Source organism: Bos mutus, chromosome 2 (genome assembly GCF_027580195.1).
Source record: "Bos mutus isolate GX-2022 chromosome 2, NWIPB_WYAK_1.1, whole genome shotgun sequence".
In the NCBI taxonomy this organism is placed as follows: domain Eukaryota; kingdom Metazoa; phylum Chordata; class Mammalia; order Artiodactyla; family Bovidae; genus Bos; species Bos mutus.
The window spans coordinates 105,539,188-105,552,501 of record NC_091618.1 but is presented as its reverse complement, the minus strand read 5'-3'; the positions used below and the strand labels follow the sequence as shown (position 1 = coordinate 105,552,501).

The 13,314-nt window shown below is 38.0% G+C and overlaps 1 protein-coding gene across 2 annotated transcripts in view; it reads left to right on the top strand.

The window, feature by feature from the left end:
- The window catches only part of TTC21B (tetratricopeptide repeat domain 21B), a 100,560-nt gene that overhangs the window by 63,612 nt on the left and 23,634 nt on the right, over positions 1-13,314 (top strand). For both annotated transcript variants that reach the window (XR_011461508.1, XM_005893457.2), the window contains exons 23-25: positions 5,591-5,741; positions 5,914-6,075; positions 8,375-8,570. Coding sequence is in view for 1 of the 2 variants with exons in the window: in XM_005893457.2 (XP_005893519.2) it covers positions 5,591-5,741; positions 5,914-6,075; positions 8,375-8,570 (509 nt within the window). In the remaining variant the exon portion in view is untranslated. The remainder of the gene's footprint in view (positions 1-5,590; positions 5,742-5,913; positions 6,076-8,374; positions 8,571-13,314) is intronic.

Sequence of the window (13,314 nt, the reverse complement as noted above, 5' to 3'; positions counted from 1 at the left end):
ACAAGCTGGATTTAGAAAGGGCAGAGGAACCAGAGATCAAATTGCCAACATTCATTGGATCATGGAGAAAGCAAGATTTCCAGAAAAACATCTGACTCATTGACTATGCTAAAGCCTTTGACTGTGTGAATCACAACAAACCGTGGAAAATTCTTAAAGAGAGGGGAATACCAGAGCACCTTACCTGCCTCCAGAGAAACCTCTTTGTGGGTCAAGAAGCAACAGAACTGGACATGGAACAACAAACTGGTTCAAAATTGGTGGAAAGGAGTATTTCAAGGCTGTACATTGTCACTCTGCTTATTTAACTTCTATGCACAGTACATATGTGAAATGGTGGGCTAGATGAATCACAAGCTGGAGTCAGGAATGCTGGGAGAATATCAACCTCAGATATGCATGTGGTGCTACCCTAATGGCAGAAAGTGAAGAGGAACTAAAGAGCTTCTTGATGAAGGTGAAAGAGGAGAGTGAAAAAAACATGGCTTAAAACTCGGCATTCAAAAAAAAAAGACCATGGCATCCAGTCCCATCACTTTATGACAAATAGAAGCAGAAAAGGTGGAAGCAGTGACAGATTCTCTTTTCTTGGACTCCAAAATCACTGAAGACAGGGACTACAGCCATGAAATTAAAAGACACTTTCTCCTTGGAAGAAAAGCCATGACAAACCCAGACAGTGTATTAAAAGGAAGAGACATCACTTTGCCGACAAAGGGCCGTATAGTCAAAGCTATCGTTTTTCCGGTAGTCATGTACGAATGTGAGGGGTGGACCATAAAGAAGGCTGAGCACCAAAGAATTGATCCTTTTGAACTGTGGTGCTGGAAAGGACTCTTTGAGAGTCCCTTGGACAGCAAGGAGATCAAACCAGTCAATACTAAAGGAAGTCAACTCTGAATATTCATTGGAAGGACGGATCCTGAAGCTCCAATCCTTTGGCCACTTGATGTGAAGAGCTCACTCATTGGAAAAGACCCTGATGCTGGGAAAGATTGAAGGCAAAGGAGAAGGGGTTGGCAGAGGATGAGATGGTTAAATAGCATCACCAACTCAATGGACATGAGTGAGCAAACTGGGAGATCATGGAGGACAGAAGAGCCTGGCATGCTGCAGTCCGTGGGATAGCAGAGAGTCACACACAACTTAGCGACTGAACAGCAGCAGCAGCCACATATATACACTTAATATAGGAGCACCCAAATGTCTAAAACAATACTAACAGACATAAAAGGAGAAATCGACAAGAATACAACAATAGGAGACTTTTACACCTCATTTGAATCAATGGACAGATCTTCTAGACAGGAAATGAATAAGGCAACAGAGATCCCAAGTGATACAATAATACAGTTAAGACTTAATTGATATTTTCAGGTCATTAAATCCCCCATCCCCCCAAAAAAACACCAGAGTACACATTCTTTACATGCCCCTGGAACATTCTCTAGGATTGACCACATACTAGGGCACAAATGGGCCTCAGTGAATTTTAAAAGTATAGAAATAATCCTAAGCATCTTTTCTGACCACAGTGGCGTGAAACTAGACATCAGTGACAGAAAAAGAAATGAGAAAAAATTATTCCATGGAAACTAAAGAACATACCACTAAAAAAACTAATGAATAAACAGTAAAACAAAGAGGAAATTACAAAATACCTTGAGGCAAATGACAATGAAAACACAGCCATACAAAAATCTATGGGATGCAGCAAAAGCAGTTCTTAGAGGGAAGTTTATAGCAATGCAGACTTTGCTCAAAGTAACAAGAAAAATCTTGAATAACCTAATTTGCCACTTAAAACAATTAGAAAAAGAAGTAATAAAACCTAAAGTCAGCAGAAGGAAGGAAATAATAAAGATCAAATAGGTAATAGAGATTTAAACCAATAGAAAATATCAATAAAACCAATAGCTAGTTCTTTAAAGAGGAAAGCTTCTGCACAGCAAAGGAAACCATAAACAAAATGTAAAGATTCAAAGAATGGGAGAAAATATTTACAAATGATGCAGCCGACAAGAGCTTAGTTTCCAAATTGTACAAACAGCTCATACAACTCAACAGCTAAAAAAAAAAAATAAAACTTTAAAATGGGCAGAAGACCTAATTTGACATTTCTCCAAAGAAATATATAGGCACATGAAAAGATACTCAACATAGTTAATTAGGGAATTGCAAATCAAACTGCAATGAAATACCACCATACACCAGTCAGAATAGCTATTACTAAAAACTCTACAAGTAACAAATGCCAGAGAAGATATGGAGAAAAAGCGGCCCTCCCACACTGTTGTTGGTGGGAATGTAAGTAGGTACAGCCACTATGGAAAACAATAATGGAAGTTCCTGAGAAAACTAAAAATAGAAATACTGTTTGATTCAGCAGTCCCGCTCCTGTGTATATATCCAGACAAAACTCTGATCTAAAAAAGAAACACGCACCGTTATGTTCACAGCGGCACTATTCACAATAGCCAAGACGTGGAAACAACCTAAATATCCATCAACAGAGGAATGGATAAAGAAGTAGTAGTACATATATACAATGGAGTATTACTCAGCCATGAAAAACAGAATGAAATCATGCCATTCGCAGCAACATGGATTAGGGATTATCATAATAGGTGAAGTAAGTCAGAAAGAGAAAGACAGATAGCATATGATATCACTTACATGTGAAATCTAAAATATGACAAATGAACCTATCTACAAAACAGACTCATGGACGTAGCAAAGAGCTGTGGTTGCCATGGGGAAGAGAGTCCAGTTAACACATGTAAGCTAATGGAATGGATAAACAACAAGGGCCTACTGTATAGCACAAAATTGTATATTCAGTATCCTGTGATTAACCATAATGGAAAAGAATATTAATAAAAGTGTATATTTGTATAACTGAATCACTTTCTGTACAGCAGAAATTCACATACCATTGTAAGTCAACTATATGGCAATAAAACTTTTAAAAAGACAAATGGTTATATTGTAACCTGGATTGTTTTGACATCATGTAAAAGAGTAGATGCAAAGCCCACAGAGGTTCCTGTTTTTTCATGATTTTTTTTGTATTTGTTAAAACATACATAACATAAAATTTGCCATGTTAGCCATTCTTCAGCATGTGGTTCAGTGGCATTAAGTACATTGACATTTTTGTGTAACCATCACCATGATCCATCTTGAGAACTTTTTCTTCATTTCAAACTGAAATTCTATACCCTAACTCCCCATTTCCTGCAGGCCCTGACAATCACCATCTACTTTTTGCCTCTATGAATTTGATTCCTCTAGATACCTTTTATAAATGGAATCATACAGTACTTGTTCTTTTTTTGTTGGCTTATTTCACTTAATTCAACGTTTTCAAGGGTTATCTATGTTGTGTGTGGCACATCAGAATTTCCTTCCTTTTTAAGTTGAAATAATATGCCTTTACATATATATACCATGTTTTGTTTATCCATGCATCCACTGATGGATATTTGGGTGGTTTCCACCTTTTGGCTGCTGTGAACACTGGTGTACAAATATTTCATTAGGTCCCTGCTTTCAGTTCTTGTGGGTATATACCCAGAAGTGGAAGAGCTGGATTATATGGCATGTTCTCTTTCCTTACAAAATAGAATCAGGATAAATTGCTTTTAAGTTTTTCTTTGTATGTGTGTGCTTTAATTCTAGGAATTCAGTGACTCCATTGGTATAGTCCATGGAATTCTCTAGGCTAGAATACTGGAGTGAGTAGCCTTTCCCTTCTCCAGGGTATCTTCCCAACCCAGGGATCGAACCCAAGTCTCCCACATTGTGGGCAGATTCTTTACCAGCTGGACCGCAAGGGAAGCCCAAGAATACTGGAGTGGGTAGCCTATCCCTTCTTCAGCGGATCTCCCCAACCCAGGAATCAAAACAGGTCTCTTGCATTGCAGGTAGATTCTTTACCAACTGAGCTATCAGGGAAGCCCCAGCAAAGTGATCAGAAAAGCTTATATAAATAAGGAATTTTATAAATCCCTACCATGCGTCCTGTGCTAACAGATACTTATAAGATCCAATATCTAAAAAATATAACTATACAGAAATAAAGTGTGAGCCATCAGTGTGATAGACAAGAGTACAGTGACTAAAATGTTTTTGAAGATCATTTTATGACAGGAAATGTTTACTATACAATGTTGAGTCAGAATCAGAATCCCAAACATGACTCTAACTTTTATATATGTAAGCAACATATTTGTTTGCATTTAAATATTTATAAATTGATTTCCACTCATAAAGATAGGAAATGTACCAAAATGTGGTAATCTCTAGTTGGTGGGAATATGAGGGATTATTTTTCTCCTTTATACTTTTCTATAGTTTTCCAAATTTTCTCAAGTGTCCATGCATTGTTTTTATAATCTTAAAAAACAGGTATTAAAATGATTCTCAAAATTTAGTATTTTAGTGATTAGAAAGGCCTGAATAGATTTAATTTCTGGCAGAGCCTGCCAGAAAATTATACCCAAGACTAAATACCTAACTCTTTTTCCTTAGAAGAAGATAAAATAGGATTAAAATACTGGGATTAATATAAGGTTATAATATGGCAAGTGGGTATCTAGTGTTTCAGGTACGTATACACATTAAGGCACGTCTGGAGTAAAATTCCTAATTGCCCACCCTAAACGTTATCATTAAGATGTTCTCCAGTACTCTTGCCTGGAAAATCCCATGGATGGAGGAGCCTGGTGGGCTGCAGTCCATGGGGTCGCTAAGAGTCGGACACGGCTGAGCGACTTCACTTTCACTTCTCACTTTCATGCATTGGAGAAGGAAATGGCAACCCACTCCAGTGTTCTTGCCTGGAGAATCTCAGGGACGGGGGAGCCTGGTGGGCTGCCATCTGTGGGGTCGCACAGAGTCGGACACGACTGAAGCGACTTAGCAGCAGCAGCAAGATATTCTCACCTGCTTCCTAGCTGCCTGCCTGTTAAGTCGCTTCGTTCATTTCCGACTCTGTGCAACCCTATGGACTATAACCTACCAGGCTCCACTGTCCATGGGATTCTCCAAGCAAGAATACTGAAGTAGGTTGCCATGCCCTTCGACAGGGTACCTTCCTGACCCAAGGATCGAACCCACATCTCTTACTTCTCCTGCATTGGCAGGCAGGTTCTTTACCACTAGTACCACCTCGGAAGCAGAAGTCAGAAAGCAGATCTCAGAGACAGACTTGTCCTGTGCAATCAAATTGATCCTCCTGAATTGTACTTCTAAGAGTTTAGATTGTGCAGAGGCTGTTTCTTTCTAGAAGGTTTTGGTCCCAGGAATAATGACTGAAAAGTAAGTCACAACGAATATGCATTTTATAGATTTGCCTATAATGAACATTCTCTCACTGTGACCAGACCAACCCCAGCTTTATTGTTTGAGAAATCATCCACTGTCCATACAGTCTCTTTAGGGACTTATAACCCCTAAGGTACTTCTTTTATTTATATTTAAATTGCACTTCATTTGAAGCAAACTATACTTTAATAAAGTAAGATTTCAACCATCAAAACAAAAGCTGTAAAATGTTTTCCATAACCGAAATGTTCTTTGTTTCTAGATAATTATATGACGCTATCTCGTTTAATTGATTTCTTAAGAAGATGTGGAAAACTTGAAGATGTTCCACGATTTTTCTTAATGGCTGAGAAACGTAACTCCAGAGCAAAACTGGAGCCAGGATTTCAGTACTGTAAAGGATTATATCTTTGGTAAATTTGTTAGCAAATAAACTCTATATAATGTTTTTCTCATTCAATTACAAAATTTCTGCATTTTAAAGTGATAGTTTTATTTACTAAATAAATTATAAATGATTTAAAGTTTGTAGTGATTGAAATAAGTAATGCTTTTTTTTTTTTTTTTTTTTTAACATGTAACAAGGTATACTGGAGAACCAAATGATGCCCTTCGACATTTTAATAAAGCTCGGAAAGACAGTGACTGGGGCCAAAATGCCCTTTATAATATGATAGAAATCTGTTTGAATCCAGATAATGAAACTGTTGGAGGCGAAGTATTTGAAAATCTGGATGCAGATCTGGGGTGAGTAGTAGTTGACAAGATACACTTTAAAAAAAAAAACAAAAAACACTTGTTAGGGGCAAATAAGCAAGGGTGTTTTATAAGGAGAACTAAATTCCAGGAGAGCACTAATGAAAGTTTAGTGAGTAAATCAGCTGGAATAACTCTTCTCTGAAACAAGTATGAAATGCTTATAGGTTTCCTAAATCAGAATAGATGTTATTAAAGACAGCCCCCCAATTACTCTGTAAAAAATGGGATGAATTGTAGAGTTTGATTACTTAGGGAAAAATTGCCCACATAACAGTAACTTCCTAACATGATAGCTATCTGCCAAACCCTGTGCTCTATACTTTATTAACACACTGTCTTATTAATATTTATTCCCTATTACAGCATTGTGAAAAAGCTCAGAGTTAACCTGTCTAGTGTGATGGAGTTAGAATACGGTGGAGGCAAGCTTTAGGTTGAGTCCTACCTGGCCTCAGCCACTTGCTGCGAGCCTTGTGGTGCAGCCCTGGCCAGGGGTTGTGTTTCTGTCAGTGGCCGTTTGTGGAAGGCAGGAGGGCAGCGTAAGGATGTAAAGGGAATAGAAGAGACGGTTTCTGCCTCCAGGAACATGCGATTGACCTGGTAGGCAAGACAGTATCTGAAACCATTCACTCTCCAACAAAACAGAAATGGGTTAAATTGATGTTAAGTGTTGGAGGAATTCATAGAAATCATAGCAGTCAGGGGAAGCTGCATAGAGGAGTGGGAGAAAACAGGACCCAGTTGCTGAGATGTGTCAGTGACAACTTTGAAGGCTTGGATTATAGAGGCCCACTGAAGGATTTACAGTAAGGGAGAGGCATTTTTATTTTTTGTTTGTTTTAGAAAGGTTAAAGTATCCTGCTGTTGTTATGCAACTAAAGGCTGTCCACATGGAAATCTTCAGCCATGGGTTGAAAACACCAAACTCAGAATATAGAACTCAAAAGGGAAGTCGCAGCTGGAGTTACAGATTTGGGGGACCAGTGCTGAGTGGGTAGTCAGGACCCCATGAATGACCTGTTTTCAAGTAGAATGCAGTAACGGAAGTCTAAGACCTAAATTTGGGGTGTGCTAACATTCAAGGAGATTGGAGGAGGAAGAGAGGTAAGGAAAGGACAATGACTTTGGTGGAGAGAGAAGGAAAACTGTAATCTTAACAAAAAACAAAGAAGAGGAGCTTGGGAGAAGGTTACCAACAGTGTAAAATCTTTTAGAGAAGGTAAAAGAAAAGCCTGAGAAGATCAGTGGCTTCAGTGATTATTGAAAGTGAAAGTGAAGTAGCTCAGTTGTGTCTGACTCTTTGCGACCTTGTGGACTGTATAGCCTACCAGACTCCTCCCTCCATGGGATTCTCCAGGCAAGAATACTGGAGTGGGTTGCCACTTCCTTCTCCAGGGGATCTTCCCGACCCAGGGATCGAACCCTGGTCTCCCGCATTGCAGGCAGACGCTTTAACCTCTGAGCCACCAGGGAAGCCCAGTGATTATTAGGCTTTGAGAATTTAATTTCCTTTTGTTAATTGATTTACTAATACATTATATTCAGGTGTGGGTCAGTATATAAGAAAATTGCTATTGCACAAATTGTTATTGCACTTAAAATGTACAACCTTTTGACAAATACAGAATTTCTTTTCTTAAAAGTCTAATAGGCAACAGGGAGAGGAAAATTAAGTACACTTTATATGTCTGCAAACTTAGATTCAAATCCTAGGTTTAATATAGATATGTGACCTTTGGAAAATTAATACTTTCTCTGTTGGAGCCTTGGTTTTCTCATATATAAAATGGATTCAACATTGATTGAATGAAGTAATACAGTGCTTGGCACATAGTAAGAACTTTAACATAATAACTTTCTGCTCCCTCCTTTTTAATTTTTTTAAATTGAAGTACAGTTGATTTACAGTATTTTATAGTCTTTTTTTTTTCCATTTTCTGAGAAAATATGCTATTTGATAATTTTATGATTCTACTTATCCTGAATTCAGTTTTGTATTAGTGAAATGAATACACTTACCACAGGTAGATAGTATCCAGTTTTTGTTTTCAATTTAAAGTGAATAAATGTCTAATGATGTTCGATTGAAGCTATGTTAGTTTTGTTTTTTTTAAACTAACTGTGCTTTAATTTATATTAGAAAAGAATAAGTGATGTTCTTCAATAGGATTAGTTTTAAATTGGTGAGAAAAGTAGAAACCAGTGTACCCTCAAGCTCATTCTAATCTCAATGAATTTTGTTTCATGAGTAGTAGATATTAACAGATTTATTTTTAATTGCATACAGTAATTCAACTGAGAAGCAAGAGTCTGTGCAGTTAGCAGTGAGAACAGCAGAAAAGCTCCTTAAAGAACTAAAACCTCAGACTGTTCAGGGTCAAGTACAGCTTCGCATAATGGAAAACTATTGCCTGATGGCCACCAAACAGAAATCTAATGTGGAGCAGGCATTGAATACCTTCACCGAAATAGCAGCATCTGAGGTTAGTAGATGTTCTTTTTCAACTTCACATGTTACCTTTCCTTGCTGTGTTTAGTCGCATAGTTGTGTCCAGCTCTTTGCAACCCCATGAACTGTAGCCTGCCAGGCTCCTCTGTCCGTGGGGATTCTCCAGTCAAGAATACTGCAGTGGGTTGCCATGCCCTCCTCCAGGGGAGCCTTCCCAACCCAGGGATCAAACCCAGGTCTTCCACCTTGCAGGCAGATTCTTTACCATGTACTCCACCAGTACCTTTCCTTGGTAGTGTAGAAATATGTGTTTTTATTAGTTGTTTATTTTCTGAAGATTGACTTCATTATTTACAATTATTAAAAATTAGGTATACAGTTTGGTATGATTTTCCATCAGGCACCTTTGTTTTCACAAGAGGCATTGTTACATGCTTACGTGTTGTTATCAGTTCAGTTCAGTCGCTCAGTCGTGTCCAACTGTTTGTGACCCCATGGACTGCAGCACGCCAAGCCTCCCTGTCCATCACCAACTCCCAGAGTTCACTCAAACTCATGTCCATTGAGTTAGTGATGCCATCCAACCATCTCATCCTCTGTCATCCCCTTTTCCTCCCACCTTCAGTCTTTCCAGCATCCAGGTCTTTTCAAATGAGTCAGTTCTTCACATCAAGTGGCCAGGGTATTGGAGTTTCAGCTTTAACATCAGTCCTTCCAATGAATATTCAGGACTGATTTCCTTTAGGATGGACTGGTTGGATCTCCTTGCTATCCAAGGGATTCTCAAGAGTCTTCTCCAACACCACAGTTCAAAAGCATCATTTCTTCAGTGCTCAGCTTTCTTTCTAGTCCAACTCTCACATCCATACATGACTACTGGAAAAGCCATAGCTTTAACTAGACGGACCTTTGTTGACAAAATAATGTCTTTGCTTTGTAATATGCTGTCTAGGTTGGTCATAACTTTTCTTCCAAGGAGCAAGAATCTTTTAATTTCATGGCTGCAGTCACCATCTGAAGTGATTTTGGAGCCCCCAAAAGTAAAGTCAGCCACTGTTTCTCCGTCTATTTGCCATGAAGTGATGGGACTGGATGCCATGATCTTAGTTTTCTTACTGTTGAGTTTTAAACCAACTTTTTCACTCTGTTCTTTCACTTTAATCAAGAGACTCTTTAGTTCTTCACTTTCTGCCATAAGGGTGGTGTCATCTGCATATCTGAGGTTATTGATATTTCTCCTGGCAATCTTGATTCCAGCTTGTGCTTCATCCAGTCCAGCATTTCTCATGATGTACTCTGCATAGAAGTTAAATAAGCAGGGTGAACAATATACAGCCTTGATGTACTCCTTTCCTGAATGGAACCAGTCTGTTGTTCCATGTCCAGTTCTAACTGTTGCTTCTTGACCTGCATGCAGATTTCTCAGGAGGCAGGTCAGGTGGTCTGGTATTCCCATCTCTTTCAGAATTTTCCACAGTTTGTTGTGATCCACATACTCAAAAGCTTTGGCATAGTCAATGAAGCAGATGTTTTTCTGGAACTCTCTTGCTTTTTTTTTTTTTTTTTTCAGTGAAGCATATTAGGTTTATTTTCTAACTCAAAAGAAAAGTTTTTATCATTTTACCATTAAATATAATTTTTCTGTAAGTTTTGGGGATATTTTTCTCAGATTAAAGATGTTTCTTCCTATCTGATTTTTTTTATTTTTTTTTTTTTAATTTTATTTTATTTTTAAACTTTACATAATTGTATTAGTTTTGCCAAATATCAAAATGAACCTATCACAGGTATACATGTGCTCCCCATCCTGAACCCTCCTCCCTCCTCCCTCCCCATACCATCCCTCTGGGTCGTCCCAGTGCACTAGCCTCAAGCATCCAGTATCGTGCATTGAACCTGGACTGGCATCTCGTTTCATACATGATATTTTACATGTTTCAATGCCATTCTCCCAAATCTTCCCACCCTCTCCCTCTCCCACAGAGTCCATAAGACTGTTCCATACATCAGTGTCTCTTTTGCTGTCTCGTACACAGGGTTATTGTTACCATCTTTCTAAATTCCATATATATGCGTTAGTATACTGTATTGGTGTTTTTCCTTCTGGCTTACTTCACTCTGTATAATAGGCTCCAGTTTCATCCACCTCATTAGAACTGATTCAAATGTATTCTTTTTAATGGCTGAGTAATACTCCATTGTGTATATGTACCACAGCTTTCTTATCCATTCATCTGCTGATGGACATCTAGGTTGCTTCCATGTCCTGGCTATTATAAACAGTGCTCACGATGAACATTGGGGTACACGTGTCTCTTTCCCTTCTGGTTTCCTCAGTGTGTATGCCCAGCAATGGGATTGCTGGATCATAAGGCAGTTCTATTTCCAGTTTTTAAGGAATCTCCACACTGTTCTCCATAGTGGTTGTACTAGTTTGCATTCCCACCAACAGTGTAAGAGGGTTTCCCTTTCCTCCACACCCTCTCCAACATTTATTATTTGTAGACTTTTGGATCGCAGCCATTCTGACTGGTGTGAAATGGTACCTCATAATGGTTTTGATTTGCATTTTTCTGATAATGAGTGATGTTGAGCATCTTTTCATGTGTTTGTTAGCCATCTGTATGTCTTCTTTGGAGAAATGTCTATTTAGTTCTTTGGCCCATTTTTTGATTGGGTCATTTATTTTTCTGGAGTTGAGCTGTAGGAGTTGCTTGTATATTTTTGAGATTAGTTGTTTGTCAGTTGCTTCATTTGCTATTATTTTCTCCCATTCTGAAGGCTGTCTTTTCACCTTGATGATAGTTTCCTTTGATGTGCAGAAGCTTTTAAGGTTAATTAGGTCCCATTTGTTTATTTTTGCTTTTATTTCCGATATTCTGGGAGGTGGGTCATAGAGGATCCTGCTGTGATGTATGTCAGAGAGTGTTTTGCCTATGTTCTCCTCTAGGAGTTATATAGTTTCTGGTCTTCTGTTTAGATCTTTAATCCATTTTGAGTTTATTTTTGTGTATGGTGTTAGAAAGTGTTCTAGTTTCATTCTTTTACAAGTGGTTGACCAGATTTCCCAGCACCACTTGTTAAAGAGATTGTCTTTAATCCACTGTATATTCTTGCCTCCTTTGTCAAAGATAAGGTGTCCATATGTGCGTGGATTTATCTCTGGGCTTTCTATTTTGTTCCATTGATCTATATTTCTGTCTTTGTGCCAGTACCATACTGTCTTGATAACTGTGGCTTTGTAGTAGAGCCTGAAGTCAGGTAGGTTGATTCCTCCAGTTCCATTCTTCTTTCTCAAGATCGCTTTGGCTATTCGAGGTTTTTTGTATTTCCATACAAATTGTGAAATTATTTGTTCTAGCTCTGTGAAGAATACTGTTGGTAGCTTGATAGGGATTGCATTGAATCTATAAATTGCTTTGGGTAGTATACTCATTTTCACTATATTGATTCTTCCAATCCATGAACATGGTATATTTCTCCATCTATTAGTGTCCTCTTTGATTTCTTTCACCAGTGTTTTATAGTTTTCTATATATAGGTCTTTAGTTTCTTTAGGTAGATATATTCCTAAGTATTTTATTCTTTCCGTTGCAATGGTGAATGGAATTGTTTCCTTAATTTCTCTTTCTGTTTTCTCATTATTAGTGTATAGGAATGCAAGGGATTTCTGTGTATTGATTTTATATCCTGCAACTTTACTATAGTCATTGATTAGTTGTGGTAATTTTCTGGTGGAGTCTTTAGGGTTTTCTATGTAGAGGATCATGTCATCTGCAAATAGTGAGAGTTTTACTTCTTCTTTTCCAATTTGGATTCCTTTTATTTCTTTTTCTGCTCTGATTGCTGTGGCCAAAACTCTGTTGAATAGTAATGGTGAAAGTGGGCACCCTTGTCTTGTTCCTGACTTTAGAGGAAATGCTTTCAATTTTTCACCATTGAGGATAATGTTTGCTGTGGGTTTGTCATATATAGCTTTTATTATGTTGAGGTATGTTCCTTCTATTCCTGCTTTCTGGAGAGTTTTTATCATAAATGGATGTTGAATTTTGTCAAAGGCTTTCTCTGCATCTATTGAGATAATCATATGGTTTTTATTTTTCAATTTGTTAATGTGGTGTATTACATTGATTGATTTGCGGATATTGAAGAATCCTTGCATCCCTGGGATAAAGCCCACTTGGTCATGGTGTATGATCTTTTTAATGTGTTGTTGGATTCTGATTGCTAGAATTTTGTTAAGGATTTTTGCATCTATGTTCATCAGTGATATTGGCCTGTAGTTTTCTTTTTTTGTGGGATCTTTGTCGGGTTTTGGTATTAGGGTGATGGTGGCCTCATGGAATGAGTTTGGAAGTTTACCTTCCTCTGCAATTTTCTGGAAGAGTTTGAGCAGGATAGGTGTTAGCTCTTCTCTAAATTTTTGGTAGAATTCAGCTGTGAAGCCGTCTGGACCTGGGCTTTTGTTTGCTGGAAGATTTTTTATTACAGTTTCAATTTCCGTGCTTGTGATGGGTCTGTTAAGATTTTCTATTTCTTCCTGGTTAAAAATTCCAACATATGTAGGCTGAACAACACGCTGCTGAATAACCAACAAATCACAGAAGAAATCAAAAAAGAAATCAAAATTTGCATAGAAACGAATGAAAATGAAAACACAACAACCCAAATGGGACACGGTAAAAGCAGTCCTAAGGGGAAAGTTCATAGCAATACAGGCACACCTCAAGAAACAAGAAAAAAGTCAAATAAATAACCTAACTCTACACCTAAAGCAA